The sequence below is a fragment of the Pteropus alecto genome, unplaced genomic scaffold, assembly GCF_000325575.1.
Source record: "Pteropus alecto unplaced genomic scaffold, ASM32557v1 scaffold5, whole genome shotgun sequence".
In the NCBI taxonomy this organism is placed as follows: domain Eukaryota; kingdom Metazoa; phylum Chordata; class Mammalia; order Chiroptera; family Pteropodidae; genus Pteropus; species Pteropus alecto.
Window position 1 is genome coordinate 9,983,767 of NW_006441953.1, and position 18,177 is coordinate 10,001,943.

At 41.6% G+C, this 18,177-nt stretch overlaps 1 protein-coding gene across 4 annotated transcripts in view; it reads right to left on the bottom strand.

Moving 5' to 3' along the window:
- The window catches only part of TBC1D1 (TBC1 domain family member 1), a 203,471-nt gene that overhangs the window by 121,643 nt on the left and 63,651 nt on the right, over positions 1–18,177 (bottom strand). The window contains exon 1 of one of the 4 annotated variants that reach the window (XM_025051768.1): positions 15,938–16,108. The exons of the other annotated variants lie outside the window; for them this stretch is intronic. Coding sequence (XP_024907536.1) covers positions 15,938–15,967 — 30 coding nt within the window. The 5' untranslated portion in view covers positions 15,968–16,108. Of the gene's footprint in view, positions 1–15,937; positions 16,109–18,177 lie in introns of those variants that run through there. 4 annotated transcript variants of the gene reach the window in all.

Genomic DNA, 18,177 nt, shown 5'->3' on the forward strand with positions numbered 1-18,177 from the left:
AGAAATCTGAACACAAATTACAATTAAATATTTATTTATGTGAATTTTCTCTCTTTTCAAGGCCACTTTACCCCCAAACAAAAAGCGGCAACTGTGCAGATAGTGGAACCAGGTGCGCTCAGGGAAGAAATCCCCTCACCACCGAGTCCCAGTCCACTTTGGCATTGCAGCCAACAATTCTGACAGACTGAAATAAAAAGGTAAATGTGTGGGAAGAGCTGTTATTTCCTCAACTTATTTTCAGCAAAACAGATACAATTTTAAGCCAACGCTTAATAAGGAAGATCTGGAAAAGGCCACCTGTGTTAGTTCTTGCGTGGCAGAAACGTGCTGGCTTGTTATTTTTGCTTATTAGTATGTTTTTTTCCTATAATTTCATATGTTGATTTTGTAATCTTAAAAAAAAAGGTTATTTTTAATTTTTTAAAAAGTATATTTTTCTTAAAATTTAAGAAATTTTAGAGGTTACTGTCTGCTATTATTAGGGTAAGGCCTTCCAGGGAAACGTTACTTGGAGAAAAAAGTATTCATTTCAATAAATTTCAATGTACACAAGCTCCCAAACGCTTTACTATACAACAAACAAAGGCCTTTAAGTCATGAAAACACAATCTGAAAAAATAAACTTCAATATCTATAGAAACTAAAAACTTTAGATGGCAGTCTAGAAGTGATATCAAACGACTGACTTTCACATGCATAAGGACTTACTCAAGACAAAAATTTGTAGCTTAAATAAAAATTGTGATAATAGGAAGAACTGGTTTATTTTATGAAGCTGACAAGTTCAAACTTGAGTTTAGCCTTGTTAATAAGATAGGTACTCTTGTCACTTCCTAGGAATTGCAGTACAACAAATGTCATTCAAATTATTACATTTGTGGACACGGTATGGTATCGGGTTGACAAAAACAATATTAATTTGTTAAAAACACAAAGTCACATATGGCATAGGGTTACCCCTCGCATGTATGATACCTTTGTTCAAATTATTAAAAGCCAAACTTCTGTCCTCCTCCATCTGGCAGACTAAAACCCAGGAATGGCAGACTCTGGTAAGCCAAGTGTGGACTGGATCTCAGCCCCTACTTTCACCACTGGCTGGGTGCCTTTGTGCAGCATGCAACCTGCACAGACACACAGAGCAGCACAGCCACAGCCCTGTCACCAACATCTGTGAGAGCCATGGTAATTTCCAAACCAATGTGAGAAATTTAAGCTTACTAATACATGATTGCCAGAGTGGATTCTCGTCTTATAAATAGTTGACTCTAGAACAGCATAGGTTTAAAGTGAGCACATTCACTTATACATGGATTTTTAAAATAAATACCTGTACTGCTTTCAATCCGCAGTTAGAAGCCCGTACATGTGGTAGGCCGACTATATGCACTGACCTACACCATTTCATAGAGAGGACTTGAGCATCTGTGGATTTTGGTACCTGCAAGGGTCCTGGAACCAACACCCAGCCAGATACCGAGGGACAACTTAAGTCTTTGAGGAGTTACAAATTATATGCAAATTTTCAAAGGCCTTGGGTTTGTTGCCCCTAACCCCTCGCTGTTTAATGGTCAACTATATATCATCATTTACAGTTTTTTAATATACCACACTAGCTTTTAAAACAGTATCAACTATGCTCTTGAAAAAAAGCCTGTCTCATATGTTCAAGAATCCTGAACTTCATTCAGATCAGTGGTAGAAACAGGTCTTTTCTCTCATTTCAGTCTTTTTCTTGAAATAAACTATTCTCACCAAGTAGCCATTCCTTTTCTTTAATCTTGAGTAACAGGCAAATCTGAACTTTGGCCAGTATAGGATATTAGTCAGAACTGGTCTAATCTGTTTTCCACTTAACATATTTCATACTTTATGTAATACCAAGTTTAACAGTAACAATACTATTTGCTGCTCCTTGGCTTACTCAGAAGTTATAGATGTTAGATAACGTAGATAAATGTTTATAAAACTAAAATTGTATCCTAGCACATGCCACCTCAAAAGCAGAATTAAGTGGCAAATACTTTCTTCCTGCTTTTAAAGATAAAGGAGATCAAAGAAACACATAAGATGAAAATTAAACAGCATAAAAGTGCATGTAGAACCAAGGAGACCAAGTCTGAATTCATAAGCAGTGCCCAGCCCTCGGTGTAAACGTCTCTTCCCCTCGACCCACTTATGCTCCTAGTGTGTAAGAACGAAAATCTGATCTTGTCCAAGCACACAACCACTTTCCCCAAGGCCATTTACCCTGTGTCACACTGAAGGAAAGGAACTGCAGAACTCTTCAAATCACTTCCAGTTCCCAAATTATACTATTTAAAAAGAATAGCTAATAGAAAGAAAAAACAAACCAAAAAGTAAAAAAAAAATCTCAACATCAGGGACATGGTAATATATGTAAAGTATTATCTGTAAGTTACAAAACAAGTCAAAAAATACACTTCATCCAGGTAGGTACCCATGGGGTAGACCCAGTGTGCCAAAAGTTCATGTGAAAAAGATTTAAGGATTTTGTTGACTGTAAGCTCAGGATAAGCTAGCGAAATGACCTGGATACTAAAAGAATGAAAAGGAACGAAAAGCCTGCAGTACGGCATTAGGAGAAACGTCATCCTTAAGAGAGGGGTCACAGCCTCACCATCCTTCCACCTCATCAGGCCACGTAGGAAGTTTCATTTTTGGTTTTAGGTGACTTTAAAAGCAGCAGCAATGAAAGTCACAAGGTGCCTGCAAGTCCATGAATGGGGGTGGGGGAGAAGGAGGCAGAGCTCTGGGTTTTCAGCTTGGGAAGGGGAAGACAGGACACATGTCACTGCCTTCGCAAATCTGTCACAGGGAAGAGGCATTAGCGCGCTCCCACAAACGGGAAGGAAAGAAAAGACGGTGAGAGACAACGTGAGAAAGATTTCTACTTACCGTATAAAAAACCTTTCAAATGGAGCTATGTAAAATGGTAGGGGCTTCTTAAGGTTTGAGCACCAGATGGATGGAGCCTGGCCACACTGCTCAAAGTCAGACTTGCATCCCCGAGTCTAGTGCTCGACGCAGGGACAGGCACGAGAACCTGCGGCAGGTGGCCAACACAGTCCCTTCGCTCCCTGCCCCGCAGGCTCTTCTACTTGTGTGTGCATGTTTGGAAGGGTGGGCTGGCCAGTTTCATCCTCACGAGATCAGATATTATACAGTTAGGAACATTCCTAGAGAACCAACACCGAAACCAAAGCTGATAAGAGATAAAGACTGGTTGGCTGCACCAGCTAAGATCTGCCACTGGGAACATAGTCAAAGCTGTTGTTTCTCCCACAGCAAGGGAATGGCCAGCATGGATCCAAGAAGTTCAGTGACTTGCTGAAACTTGACTCAAATCTACCCTCAATTAATTCTACAATCAAGGAACAAGAATTCTACCTACCAAGTGGGAACTGTAGTCTCTGAATCCTGCCATTTCCAACAGTGAGACTTCACTTTGATTTACACTTTGATTTACCCCCAAGGGGAGGAATGGGGTAAGGAAACCTGATTACGGTATTGACCTCCTTTAGAACATATTTGGTAAAGTGCAGTCATTTCATAGACATCTTGGGGAAGACGCTTTCCAGTATTCTGCTTTTTCACTCTACTCTTCTCTTTCCAGGGATCTTATCCACTCCCCGAAGGCAAAGAGAATTTCTTAACCTGTATCTTTAGCTTTGAATTCTTTCCTAAATGACTCATATTTCCAATCACCATCTTAAGAACCACCCAGACTTCAGGCACCTTGACCTTAAAATATCCAAATCAAGCTCATTCCCTTTGCCCTAAAACAGGCTTCTCTCCTGACCTCTTCGTCTCCCAACTGTCTTCCAGGTAACTTCATCCCTCAGCCAGCAGAGTGTATATTCTCTCACGATGAGTCCAAAACCTCAGCACTGGCCTGTACTTAATTCAGCCCCAGCAAGACCCTGAGACCTGTAGCCCTGCCCCCCAGCCTCTCCCAGCACATCTACCCACCACCCCACTTCCCCCCGGACAGCCTCATCTTCCAACGCACAGCTCAGACAGCCTACGCCTACAGCTCACAAACCTAGTAGGGCCCTCTCCCATCTCCGCCACAACGCGACGCCCCAGCCTACGTTCAGAACTCTCCATGCTGGGGCGGCAATAGTATCTTCCCTGAATTCCTATTTACCAACTTGGAGGCGGTGGGGGGCGTTCACTCAACTCCATTCAAACAAATTCTGGGCTTCTGCTCACTTGAATTGCCATATCTCTGTCTTTGCCCATGCAGCTTCTTCCATCCAAATGTTCTTTCTCGGCCCCTGGAAGGGACCCTTGGACCACTCATTCAACCTATTCATTTGATCAGAAAACCAAGCCTCAGAGGATTGGAACGACTAGCATCTGGTCCCAAAGCCGGGCTAGACGGACCAGAGCCCCCATTCTGGGCTCCTTTTCTAGACCACACCAGGTCCCCATGGTTTGCTTTTAACTGGGATGAAATACACTCTTTGGTTTTAAATTTCCTTATTAGACTAAAACCTCTAAAGCCACCACATTTAAAAAAAAACAAAAAAAAACAAAAAACACAGCAGCCAATGCCCACATTTCCAGTGACTTTGGGGGTTTTCTCTTAGACTCACAAGGTCTACTGGGCTTGCACTTTCAAGTTTGACAGCAGACATGATGTGCGTGTCTTGAAGGCTTTGGTGCCCATCCCAAGGTCCGCAGCAACGGCCTAACGGCAGAGCTACCTTCTCCCCCACAGATAGAGGCCAGGTAGTTCCACTGCCCCTGCTTATTCAATCAGGATTAAAGCAAAAAATTGTTAGAGAGATCTAAAGAGCCCCCAAAATTTGCAGAGAGAGATGCTCCAGGACTCCATAGACTTTTTTTGATACCAATATCCAAATTATATCACTAGATCCCAAAATCACCAATGTTTTTAAGAAGGATGATATTTACGTTAACAGTGTAAAGTCAGTCCTGACTATGCATGCTGATTTAAATCGACAGTGATATTATCAAGTGGTGTTTACTGCACTTGGAAAATGATTACCTCTGTGTACCGAAAGGCTACTCAGTGGCTTTACATTTCCTTCAGCCTCCTTTAATTGCAGGACTACTGTGTAAGCACCTTAGAACACCCTTGCCCTTGCAGGCTTTCGGTTTGTGTTTCTGAAGTCAAATTTTACAATTAAATCTCTAATATTTTAATTTTGGAAACTTGCATGTATGAAAAAAACAAGCCTAACACAATAGAGACTGTCGCAATAGACCTGTGCACATGTCTCTAAGCAAATATTGTTTCAAAGATCTCACGGTTTATTTTCACCTAATGACTGATTTCCTTTTGGTCCACCCTGTAAAAAGAACTTCCGAAAAATACCATTTGGCTAATTTTCTGCCTTAGGCAGACCTACAATTATGCACTCGGCTAAACAAATAAACTTCCTTCCTATTTTTAAAGCTTTCCAAAATTGGAGAATCTACATCTTTGGTTGGCACACTATTTCCTAGACTTTAACAGCCCTAAAAATGAAGAAATTCTTCACAGCATTTTGAGAGATGAAAAGGTCTCAGAAATGGTTGAGCAGCCACTCCCTACCTCGAACTTAGGGAAGGGAAAATCAAGGCAGAGTTGTGGCCTTGGGCCAGATCACAAAGGCTGCTGGTGTCAGAGGCCAGCATAATTCTGTCTGCATCATTTACCCCTTATCTGTCTAAATTACTTGTGGCCTGACAAAAGCATGTTGCTCTTGCTCTGTACTTCTAAACTAGGGCTTGTGTTTAATTCATGCAGAATATAATAGAACAACAGAAAGAATCTAGATATAGTGAGTTATCAGGTGATGCAAAGAGCTCTGTACTAAGAGTCAGAACACATTAATCTTAGCTATGACTTTGGGAAAGCCACCTCATCTCATCTTTAAAAAAAAGAGAACAGAACTAAGTAACTGTAAAGGTATTCTCCATGATGATGAGGATGATGGCAGCAATGATGGTGACCACTCATCCTTATTAAGTGCTTACTCTGAGCCAGGTATGTTTTGATGTTATATGGATAAATCCTCTACAGCCTGGAAGATGGCTATCATCTCTATTTAGTGGATGAACACATTCATGCTTAGAAAGGAGTAACATGTTGGAGATCTTATCTCCATGAGTAACAGGTGGAGAGGGGATCTGTCCCAGGCAAGTAACTCCAGTGTCCTCTCTTCTTTATTAGAGGTAGATAATCTATGATGATTTACCTGACTTGCAGTAATACAGACATGGATTCCAAATTGAAAAAGAATCACACAATAATTCAAAACAATGTCCTCATTTTACAGACAAAAGACTGAGGTCCAAGGAAGTATAACTTGAGTATGAGTCAAAAATGTTACTGGAAATATATGACTATACCCATCACGGTGCCTAGACAAGCTCATCCTAGAAGGCCTGACAGTTTACACTCACTCGTATCACCTCATGTGACACCCAAGCGGGGATACCTGATGGGCAGCAGGGCAATGGTCATCATTCCCATGGCATCTGGCCAAGGTTAAACGGCAAATTCAGGACGAACCTGGGCCTCCAGGCCAAGCCTTTAACTTCCTGTCTGGTGTACTGTCACAGACTGGAAAAAAGTCCACTGCGATAGGATTCTCTGGAGAGTCTATTTGGAACAGACCCTTAAAAAAAGTTTCCATAGAAGCTGAATAACTACAAAACATGGTTTCATGGTGCTTTAAAAAGAATATCAGATAAGTGATAACTCTCTAAAGCCCGCAACTCAAGTCAAAAAGAAAACAGAAAACTCAGGCTTATGGTCACCTCGAAACTGACCTCTTTCCATCTGTCATTTAATTGCCCCAACCTCCCCCTGACCTTGATCTATTTTCAACCTTCCTAATAGTGACTTTTCCTCTTATTTCCTCTTTTCTTCCCTCCGTAATCAAGAACATCATGAAATTTATGGGTTTAAATATTAGTTCCACATTTTGTATAGCTTCAATCTTATACCTCTTTTTAAAAGCCGGTTAGTTGAACATTTTATGCTTCTTGCTAAGAGAAAGAAGTTTCTCTGAGAGACAAGATATTTTTCGAAGTTCTGACCACCCTTGTTCCCTATCCTGAACCTGTGCTGAAATCCTTTTATTACAAAGATAGCATAGGTACAATAGATAAAACATGAATTTAGAGCCAGACAATTCAAGCTTTAATCTTAATAGCTAAAAGTTACCTAACCTCTCTGAACTTGTTTCCTCATCCACCTTTCCCAAAAAATAAATAAATAAAAAATAGAAGGCAGGAATAATACCATTGTTTCTACCATTATTTAGAAGTTGACTACTCCCAACACAATGGCTGGCACATATTAAGTGCTCAAAAATTTAATGTTTTCTTCCTTTCCATGGTTGTATTGATACTGTAATCTTCCCTCCTATTAAATCTGCTTTGCAGGTGGTGGTTTTCTGAGCAAACTCAATCTCCCATATTAGAAGAGAAGAGATAACTATATACACACCAACCCCATCTCCCACAGGATGCCCTCCTGGAAATGAGAGCACTAAGTGAAATAAATCAGCAGGTTACTGCGCCCAATACTAGGGACTACGTTAGCACACTGGACTCTGGTGACTCCATTCTCTTCAGATACTCAGGTCCTGGTTTCTTCCTGCACACAATTCACACAGCTAGCGAGGCCTCCCATGTTCTTGGGCATTTATGACACCTTTGCATGTCAGAGGATCTCCAGCCACCCCAACCTAACAGATGTTCAACTTCATGCTTCCTTTCTTTGTCTTCTTCCTTGCAGGCATATTGATCTACTCTGATGTGCAAGTGTATACACTCAGATGATTAAATAAAGTATTCTGAAATATAATACATGGTTTGATAGACATGCAAACTTTTGATTGTAGTAAAATGCTTTAGAGACAATGTACAAACAAATGAGTAGGCAACATTAACAAGGTGTACAAAACCCAGGACTCCAAGAACGTGGATTCAAATTCTGCCACAAACCAGCTGTGTGACCTTGTTCAAGTTACTTCCTTCAAATTAAGCTCTGGGTCTCAGTTTTCTCATGTAGAAAAGGGCCAATGGAATTACACTCGAGTTACATTCTGGTTTGTCAGAATGACCCACCAGTCTAGCCACAATTACTGATGAGTGTGCACACCCTAGTGTGTGCTGGGATAAAAGAAAAGGGCCCTTCTTAACTCTGACTTTCCCTCTATCTGAGTAATTTATTTAACCTGATGTGCCTTTCCCAAGGTTAAAAATCATTGGTCTCAAAAACTAGGCAAACAGAGTTAGAAATAATTCCAAAACATGCTACAAAACTACCCCTAGTATTTCCTAACTATTCTTTTTCACAATCTGCATAATCCACCACATCAGTGACCTACAACTCAGTCATCTTTCTTTTAAAGACTGAGCTCAGACCTCATCTCCTTCAAGTCTCCCCAGAAGCCCCAGCTGAGTGATTTCCTCTGCATGCATCTGTATTATCACATTAAATTGAATTATCTTCCTAGGTGTCCCTCTCCCTACTAGACTATAAGCTACTCAGAGGCTGGGCATGTCCTACTCATCTCTGGAGCCACAGCACCCAACATTGCATGTGCACAAAAGCCACTGACTTAAACTACAAACTCGACCATGTTTTAAACAGTTTACATTCTTCGCAATTTTCCAAGCATACTTTGACATTATTCAATTTTAAAATAGGATCAATTTTTAAAAATAAATACAGAATATATTACGAAGTTAATTTTATAGATGAGAAAACAGGCTCAGCAAAGTTAGGAAACCTCAACCAAACTTAGCAAACCTCAACCAAAGTGAAAAAAACCCGTGAGTTTAATCCCATTATAATACATGACAGATATAAAAATAATTTGCAAAAAAAGTACCAAAGTGCATGAAGTAAGGAAATTCTTCTTCCATTATGCCTTTCTTAAGGTAAATAGATTTATGCCTGTCTTATAAATCTAACAAATGTAAAAAACTGCTGGTTCATCACTTTTCCAATAGCGAATTCTGAGATAATAGAAAGAATGGAAAAATTAGGGATTCTTAAGTTTAGATTCACAAATAAGCCACATAAAGTTTTCTTTTATAAATGTTCTGTTTTATAGATGTTCCTGAAAACCACTGTGTATTATCAGATAAAATTTAAAAGGAATAATTTATTATTTCTACTCCTTAAGTTAACAACAAAAGAAAGGGGGAGAGGAGTCTCCACATTATATATCATCAGGGAAATGCAAATTAAAGCGACAATGAGATACCATTACACATCTATTAGAATGGCCACAACCTGGGCCAGTGACAACACCAAACGCTGGTGAGGATGTGGAGCAACAGGAGCTCTCATTCATTACGGATAGGAAGCAAAATGTTATAGCCACTTTGGCATATAGTTTGGCAGCTTTTTACAAAACTAAACATTCTTAATATATGATACAGCAACTATGCTCCTTGATATTTACCTAAAAGAGTTAAAAACCTGTATCCACAGGAAAACCTGCACATAAGATATTTATAGCAGCTTTACCCATAATTGCCAAAACTTGGAAGCAACCAAGATGTTCTTCTATAGATGGACAGAAAAACTTGGTACATCTGAACAATGGAATATTATTCAGCACTAAACAGTAAGCAATCAAGCCATGAAAAGACAAGGGAAATTTAAATGTACATTACTAAGTGAAAGGAGCCAATCTGAAAAGGACATATACTTTATGATTCAAACTATGTGACATTCTGGAAAAAGCAAAACTATAAAGATCAGTGGTTGCCAGGGGATGAGGTGGAGGAAGAGATAATAGGCAGGGCACAGAGGATTTTTAGGGCAAGAAAACAATTCTGTATGATACTACTGATGCATGTCATTATACATTTGGACAAATGTATAATGGTGTACAGAATGTACACCACCAAGAATCACAGTATAAACTATGGACTTTGAGTGATGATAACATGTCACTGTAGATTCATCCACTGTAACAAATGTACCACACTGGTTGGGGGTGTTGACAATGGAGGAGGCTGTGCATGTGTAGGGACAGAGAATCTATGGGAAATCTCTGAAGCTTCTGCTCAATTTTCCTATGAAACCTATAAATGCCCTTTTAAAAAGTCTAAAAATAAGAACATGGGGGCAATTTTAGTCTATTTTTTAATAATAATCTGATTCCTAGTCTATTATAATATCCTAATGGTATTTGGGCTAAAGTTACATATACTGAAAAAGAGGAAAGGCCAAAGTACTTTTTAAATTCGATAAACCGAATAGTCAATATGTAAAAGGTTCAATATTTTAAAAGATGTGTGTATATGCAGTGCAAAGTTTTCCTTCCACTCTTGTTCCCCAGAAAGTCAATTTCAAGGTTATTATTGATTTTAAGTTTTTAAGTTTTATTTCATTTATTTCCACTATTACCCTCCCAGAAGATACAAAGAACTAATCTGAAATCATGGCAATTGTTCCCCAAAATGTGAGCAGCACCCATGTCTAATGGTAGGTATAACAGAAAATACATACACTGAGAACCTTGCTGCTCAAAGTGTGGTCTCCAGACCAGCAGCATCAGCATCGCCATGGTGCTTGTTGCAAATGTAGAATCTTGGGTTCCATCCCAGACCTACTAAAGCAAAACCACATTTGAACAAGATGCCCAAGTGATTTGTGTGCACTGGCATATAACACAACACCACCCCTGTTTTCAAGGAGTTTACAGGCTACAAGAGGACATGAAATATTCAAATAACTACAACTCAAGGCCTCACACAGAAGGGACTACGTGGCAACGAGAGTGGAGAAAGATCAGCTTTGGTCCCTGTAGGGATCCCCATTACCCCAGGATCAAATGCCAGTTCCTCTGATGGGTTCTGCATGCCATGTGTGTCCTGGGCCCTGCTCACCTGTCCAGTCTCATCCTCTGCTACTCCCTACAGCAGGTTCTCCTTCCAGCCTGATCAACAGCCTCTGACTGAGGTTCCTCCAACATGACTCCAGGCCTTTGCACATGCTATTCCAACTGCCTGCCGCCCACTGCTCTTCCCTGGCTAACTCCTCCTCAGCCAGCTTCCAGTGGGGGTGGGAGCTACTTCCTGTTCTGCAATGCCATGGCTCAGCAGGCCAGTGGTCTAACCTCCCCTGAAGGAGGAGCTCCCACAGGACTAGGGATATACATCTTAGGGGTTATTTTCTACCCTGTTTAGTACAGTTCACCAAATGAATGAATGAATGAACAAATGAGTCATCAGAGATGCTTCAGGGAAAGGGTGAAAGATGAGAAGAGTTTAGAAAGTCAGAAATGGAAAAGCAGGGCAGAAGCGCATACCGGATAAGACCAGTTTAGGGAATTTGGGGAACCAACTATCATTTGCTTTTTTTGTCATTGTATCTGCTCTGGGCTCAGTGCTCTATCATGGATTAGGTGGGGTTTTTATCCCTGTTTTTCTCTGTTCTCTCAGTAAAACCAACCTGGGTCCAAATTATTGTCACTCTGAGCAACTATAGCTCCCAAAGCCCAGAGAAGCTGCTGCCACTACCCCACAGGAGCTCTCCTGAAATCTTGTTCAGGGCAACACTAGCTTTGCTTAGCAGAGCAAATTTTTCAAATTCAAGGGATGGTTTGACTATGACAACAAGTTCTTCCCTCTTTATTAAACTCGAACATCCAATAATTAAAAGTAATATGTTTACAGAAGAAAAAAGTTTAATATATATATTTTACATAATCCATCTCATTAACCTAGGACACACCAACATAGGACTGACTATAAGCAAAACAGCAGAACTGCTGCCTGAATCCCAGCTACAGAGCCATACCTTTCATGAAGGCTACTGTGTGCTAGTAAACAGAAAGGCAAGTCCAACTGATCTGATGCACCCAAGGTGGGCTGATCCAGTCTGCAGAAAACCTCAAAGGTAAATAAATAAACCCAGTGTCCTGGCACAGCTGTGCCTGAAGGCTGTGGTTAGAGGCAGCTGACCAGAGGACACGCTGTACTTGGACTTAACATAGAAGAAGCAATTAGTTACCTGGTGATTTGCATCAACCTCAGACAAATAAGGTAGCAAAGCTACAGGGTCACATCATTTCAGAAGATAAAGAACAATTACGTACTCACTGGTGCTCCTTTCTTACTTCCCAAGTCCAAGCTACCGCCATCACCTCTTGCCTGAACCACAACAGACTAAGTGGTCCCCTCAGCTTCCACCCCCAAGTATATACCAGCTGACGTTACTTTGCTTGTTCATGCCCTCTAATGGCTTCCACTGCACTTTAAAGCAAATCCAAACCCCCACTGTGTCTACAGAACCCTAAACAGCCAGGCCCAGATTACCCCTCCTGGACTCAGTGCCCACCTCCTCTCAGCACCAGCTCACTGCAATCCAGTCCTACCCGCCTTCGCCCTGATTCTTCAACTGGACCATCTTTTTCCACCTCCAGGCCTTGGTCCCTCTGCCTTGAACAGGTTTAGCGCCTACTTACCATTCAGATAAAATGCCACCTACTTTCCATCCTAGCTCCCAGTCACTCTCTACCAAACCACCTCATTTACTTTTCTTCAATTACCTTGCTATTTGCCTATCTGCCTGTTTCTTCGCTGTCTCTCCAATCTAGAATTCGAGCTCCAAAAAAACAAGGACACTAGTCTGCCTTGTCCACTGCCGAATCTCTAATTCCTCAAACAGCACCTGGCATGCTGTAGATGTTCAATAAATATCTGCATCAAAAACATTTGGTGAACAACTTGTTGAATGAACAATGGCTATAAACCTCTGTTTAAGGCAAGGCCAAACAAGAAAAATCTGGTTTTACATAAAATTTACTGATTACTTGTTTTACAAAAAGATTCTTTACCTAAGGCATTTTTAAATATCTGGCTTACAAAGCTTCAATGTGCACACTTTTTAAAGGACAAATCTATTGTGCAAAGTGAGCTAACTCCTCCAGGGCACGAACAGTGCCTGGTACACAAGAGCATCCAATAATATATGAGCGCTGGAAAAGAATATACGACAAACTATATGAAACTGTACTTGGACTTGAGAACACAGCAAATTTGAGTATATTTAGGTTCCACTTCCCATTTTACCTGATAAACTGACATATACATTTAAAATTCACTAACTTGAGACACTGGCAATCATCTTAGCAATTATCTTTACAGGCAGGTGCAAATCCAAGTAAATTCAGAAAGTTACCTGGCAGTTCTGCTGCAGTTTGTCTTTATTAACTGGTATATTGAGGCATAGAAACAATAAGGAGAAATACTTAAAACCACCAGGTTGTTGGGGATGACTGCAGGTTTGCTATGAAAGTCACAAAGCTTGAGAAGTTTATTTTTATTTACAATCTAGGGGAAAACTCAAGTGTCCCCAACGAAAGGCTAACCAAGAAATCACACCTCTATGAAACCTAAGCCCATTAGCTATATAATGCACACCTGTGCCAGGTCATGCCCACCTGAAAAAAGTGCATCTTATTTTTCTTTATTTTTTTTAACAGATAATCTCTTTAAAATAAAATTCTTCCCTATTTTGGCTTTATTTTTATGCCATGAAATTGCTTACTCTGTATATTCAATATCCATGCAATATTAACGCATTACCTTATAAAAACAAATTCATGTTCAGGTATCCATCTGCTTCAAGCTATGCCACACCCCTTCTCCTTCCCTACCAGCTGTTGAGCTGCAGTTTGCAAAGGTCAAAATTAGATGTTTGTGTGTGGTGTGTGCTCATATGCATGTGTGTTCTTGAAGAGTCATTCTAAAATCAAATATGAATGTACTTTGGGATTATGCATATTGGAAGCATTATCAGTGCCTCCTGCTTCTGCTTTTAAAACATTCCCCAGTCTATAATGCAGTGTGTTAATGACTTCTTTTAACTGAAAACCAAATAGGTTCCATAGAAAGTCACTTTTATAATCTATAACGCCAAGAAATGAACTTTCATATTCTAAAAGCTCTCAGAGAATAACATATTGTCTATAAAAATCAATTTCAGGATGCAATTCATAATAGCACACTACCTAGAAGAAATGAAATATAAAATAACTACATTTTTAAAAATTATGCTGACAACTGATAAATTTACTCAAAAAAACATTTCATAGTTTGTTGTTCTGCAGTTTAAATAAAAATTTTGGAATAACATGATTCCGTATTTAGATCAAATTATCAACAAACAGTTCATTTATATGAGCTTTTCAAAAGTATTGCCAGTTGGCTGACAATTCTTGTAAAAGTCCTTGTTTTTTTTTTTGGTTTTTTTTTTAAATAAAGCTTTGGTCTGTTTAATTCACTGTCACCTCAGTAGGCCAATGAAAACAAAAGTCCATCTCACTCCTATAGTGGAAAGCATTTTATTAAATACGTTTTGGAAAAGTAAATAAAACTATAAAACAGTATTGGCAATAAGTTGGGTTTTCTTTTAGATTTACTTCTTATTGATATCGGAATTAAAAAAAAGTTTTTATTTGTTATTTTTTTAAATCTTTTTGGCCTTACAGTATAAAAATATAAAAGTAGATTCAAATCCTCAACCTAGAATGAGTATGTAAACCACAGACCCTGAATTACTTTTTAAACTACATAACACCATTTAAAAACTTTAGCATTATTTATAAAGCCAATTAGCTACCACTTCGAATCAGAAAATCTGGGTTTGAATTTTCAAAATTGCATTATCAATTCTTTTCAGCATAAAACTACTTCATGATTCAAAACTTTGAGACATTTCATTTCACCACCAGCTGTGTTTCAGGAAGTGAAGATTCTGGTGAAGACTCAGTAAGAATAGGATATAGTGCCTAATAATTATTCTGCTTTCTGTGTCTCCGTTTTATCATCACTTAAATGACAAGCAAAGCCTTATCTGTCTCATAAACAGGTATTCATAAAAATGTACTTAAAAATAACACTCTAAAAGCACTGCATCATAACCAGAGATTAAAAAACCACCTAATTGTTATCTGTAAAGGGTCAGAGAGTAGCTAACCGGTCCTCTCAATGTGAGTTTATTACTCAATCTGCCATACCAAAGGAGCAAGCCCTGCTAAGGTGCTAGCAAAGAGAGGAGTCCATGGGGAGGGAGAAAGATGCCCTATTGCTAGGCTGGCCTTAGAGGCCCTGAGGGATGCATCATTCAAAACACACAAACACTTGGTACTCCGGGAGAATATTATTCCATTAACGTGTTCTCAAGCTGGTGGGGATTCTGGAAATCCACTCCAATGCCTTCACTTCAGCAGCAGTGGAATTGGCCTGGATTTGTAGCGCTCAATTATTCTGAAGGCGCCGATGTTCTGAAAATAAAACTTTAAGAAAGCAAAGAACTTACATCTAAAAACTCAGACTTCAAACCTGTCTTTGAAACCAGAGAGTTAAAAACAGAAGCCAGACACCCTCTAAGTGCACCCTGTAGGTGCAGCCTTTTGGCATTCTCAGTGCACTATCCCAGGCATCCAATTACAAACCTATATCAAGGAGGATAACACACGTGCCGGACGCCGGGAAAACACCGAGCGGTGAATCCAGGGTGCATGGGAGCTGCGGCGGCCAGAGAAGCCGATGTCCAGGCGCGACCCTCTGGGTCCCCGCGTCGAGCCTCACTCCCCCCACCGGTGAAATGAGCGTGACATTATGTGCCCGTTTGCCCCAAGGGAATGGGAGGCTAATGAATGAGAACCACCAGGGAAACTACCCGGGCCCCGTACCAGTTGCTCTCCCGCCGCGATCCCGGGATTGCGCGGCGTCCCCGCCCCGGGCGGCCAAGGCTCAGTCGGACCTCGCAGCCCTGGGCGCTCACCACGCTCCGGACCCCCAACGGCCCGACGGTTACAAATGTCCCCAGAACCGCGCCCGCTGGGACAGCGGCTCCCAGGGTCGTCCCCGGCGGTAACGGGCGCCCACCCGACGCTGCCCCGAAGCCGCCTACCTTGGCCACCCAGCTGAACAATGGTGACATCGCGGGCCAGGCGGCGGCTCCTCGCCCTCCGCTCCCGCTCACTCCCGCCGCCGGCCCGAGTAGCGGCGGGCAGCCGGGGGCAGGCTCGGGGCGCGGCGGGGCGCGGGCATGACTCCCCCCACCCCCGCGGCGGCGGCGGGCTCCTCCCCGCTCGTCACTGCCCCGAGAGGTCGCGCGGGCAGGACCGCCCAGCCCAGAAAGGGAAGTGGGCGGGGACACCGTGGGGAAGGGGCGGGGACAGCGCGGCCGATCCCGCCCACCCCGCGCTCCGCGCGCAGCGGGAAGTTGGGAGGCGCGGGGCTCTTGCTTCTCCCCGCTGCCCCGAGGGGGGGCGGCTCCCCGACCGGGGAGTCCAAATCCTGATGACTAGAGACGTGGCTTTCTAGGCCTCGGGGTTCCGTTTCGCACAACTTTAGGAACACTAGAAATTCTCCCTGAGGTTTGATAATAGCTCCAGAGTTGGAGCGAACACAAAGCCTGGCCAACTTTCCAGGCAGAGGTTACCCCACCCCTAAACTCTCGAGACTGCTGGCAACAAAAGGACTAGTGTTTCCCCAGCTCCTAATACCTTTATGTAACCGAAGGTGGTTTTCTCCGAGTCAGAAAATCCAGCCGTTGAAACTAGAAAAGGGGCGGGGGAAAAGAACCTTCAGCTCCTGCCAGACCCAAGGTTTTATCAACATGAGAAATGTCGATTTCACCAGATTTCTTCTCTCCCAAAGCAAGGTGATAAGACAAGTGTAGACAATTTATAGCTACAAAGGTTAAGCTGAGTTTCAAACTCAGACATCCGAGAGTTACACGTTGGAAAAAAAATCCGAAGGTCTGGTGGCCAATGCATAAACGCATGTGTCATTCACTGAGTTCCTCAGGCCAAGTAGCCACCCTAGCCCAAAATTTTGCTTCTTTCCTTTTGTCATATTAATTGTGCATTATCTTTATGATGGGTTAGTAGGACATTTTAATGATGTTCCTCGAATGCCTGGCATCTGAGTTAGGTGATTTTTATTAGTTATCTATGCTGATAACAAATTACCCCAAATCTGAGAAGCTTAAAACAGTTCCTGTGTGTCAGAAATTCGGCAACTTCTTAGCTGGGTGCCTCTAGCTCCTTGAGGTTGCACTCAAACTGTTAGCTGGGGCTGCAGTCATCTCAAGTCTGGACTGGGACTAAAGGATCCTCTTTCAAGTTCACTTACATAGTTGTCCTCAGAATTCAGTTCTTTAAAGGCTATGGGTCTTGGAGCCTCAGTTTCTTGCTGCATCATGTGGTCCTCTTCATAGGGCTGCTCATAGAATGGCAGCTTGCATCCCCCAGCACAGGTGATCCAAGAAAGAGTACATGTCCCATAAGGAAGTCAGTCATATAAACTAATCACAGAAGTGACATCCCAACACTTCTGCCCTACTCTATTCACTACAACCAAGGAAATAAGTCTAGTCCAACACTTAAGACAAAGGGATTGCATAAGGGCATAAGTACCAAGAGGAGGATCATAGGGGGTGAAGTGGGATGTCATCTCTCTCTTTTCTTTTCTTCCAAGTAGGACGCATGGGAATAAGATAAACAATAAAGGCATTGGGGAAAGTCAAGAGTGATATCATTTTAACAGAGCCTACCCAGGTAATTGAAAAGGGCCTTAGAAGCATCTTTGGGAAGTGCTAGTCTTTCATTCTTTTAAGCAGAGATGTTCTCTAAAGAAATTAAGAGGCGGAAAAGAGGAGTGCATTTGTGGCCATTTAACCAAACCTTTTCCTATATTTCATCATTTCCCAAACAAGAAGCAGGCTGAGAACTCCATTACAGTCAGAGCCCTTCTGGCCTATATAACCATGCCTCTCAAAGTGTGGTCCATGGACCAGAAGCCTCAGTATCACCTGGCAGTTAGAAATGCAGGCCCTGCCCTAATCCAGACCTATTGCATCAGAACCTTCATTTTTTTTTTTTTTTTTTTAGGCAAGGTAACCCTTGGTTGACCTCACAGATTGCAAGGACCTTGTCAGCTTACAATACCTTATTTTTTTTTATTTTTAACACCTACAGCACCTGGTCTTCCTAGGTGGTCTCGCATCCAAGTACTAACCAGGCTCAACCCTCCTTAGCTTCCGAGATCATATGGGATTAGACTTGTTCAGGGGAGCATGGCCGTAGACAGAACCTTCATTTCACCATGGTTCCAGGTAGCTAGTATGTACATTAAAGTTTGAGA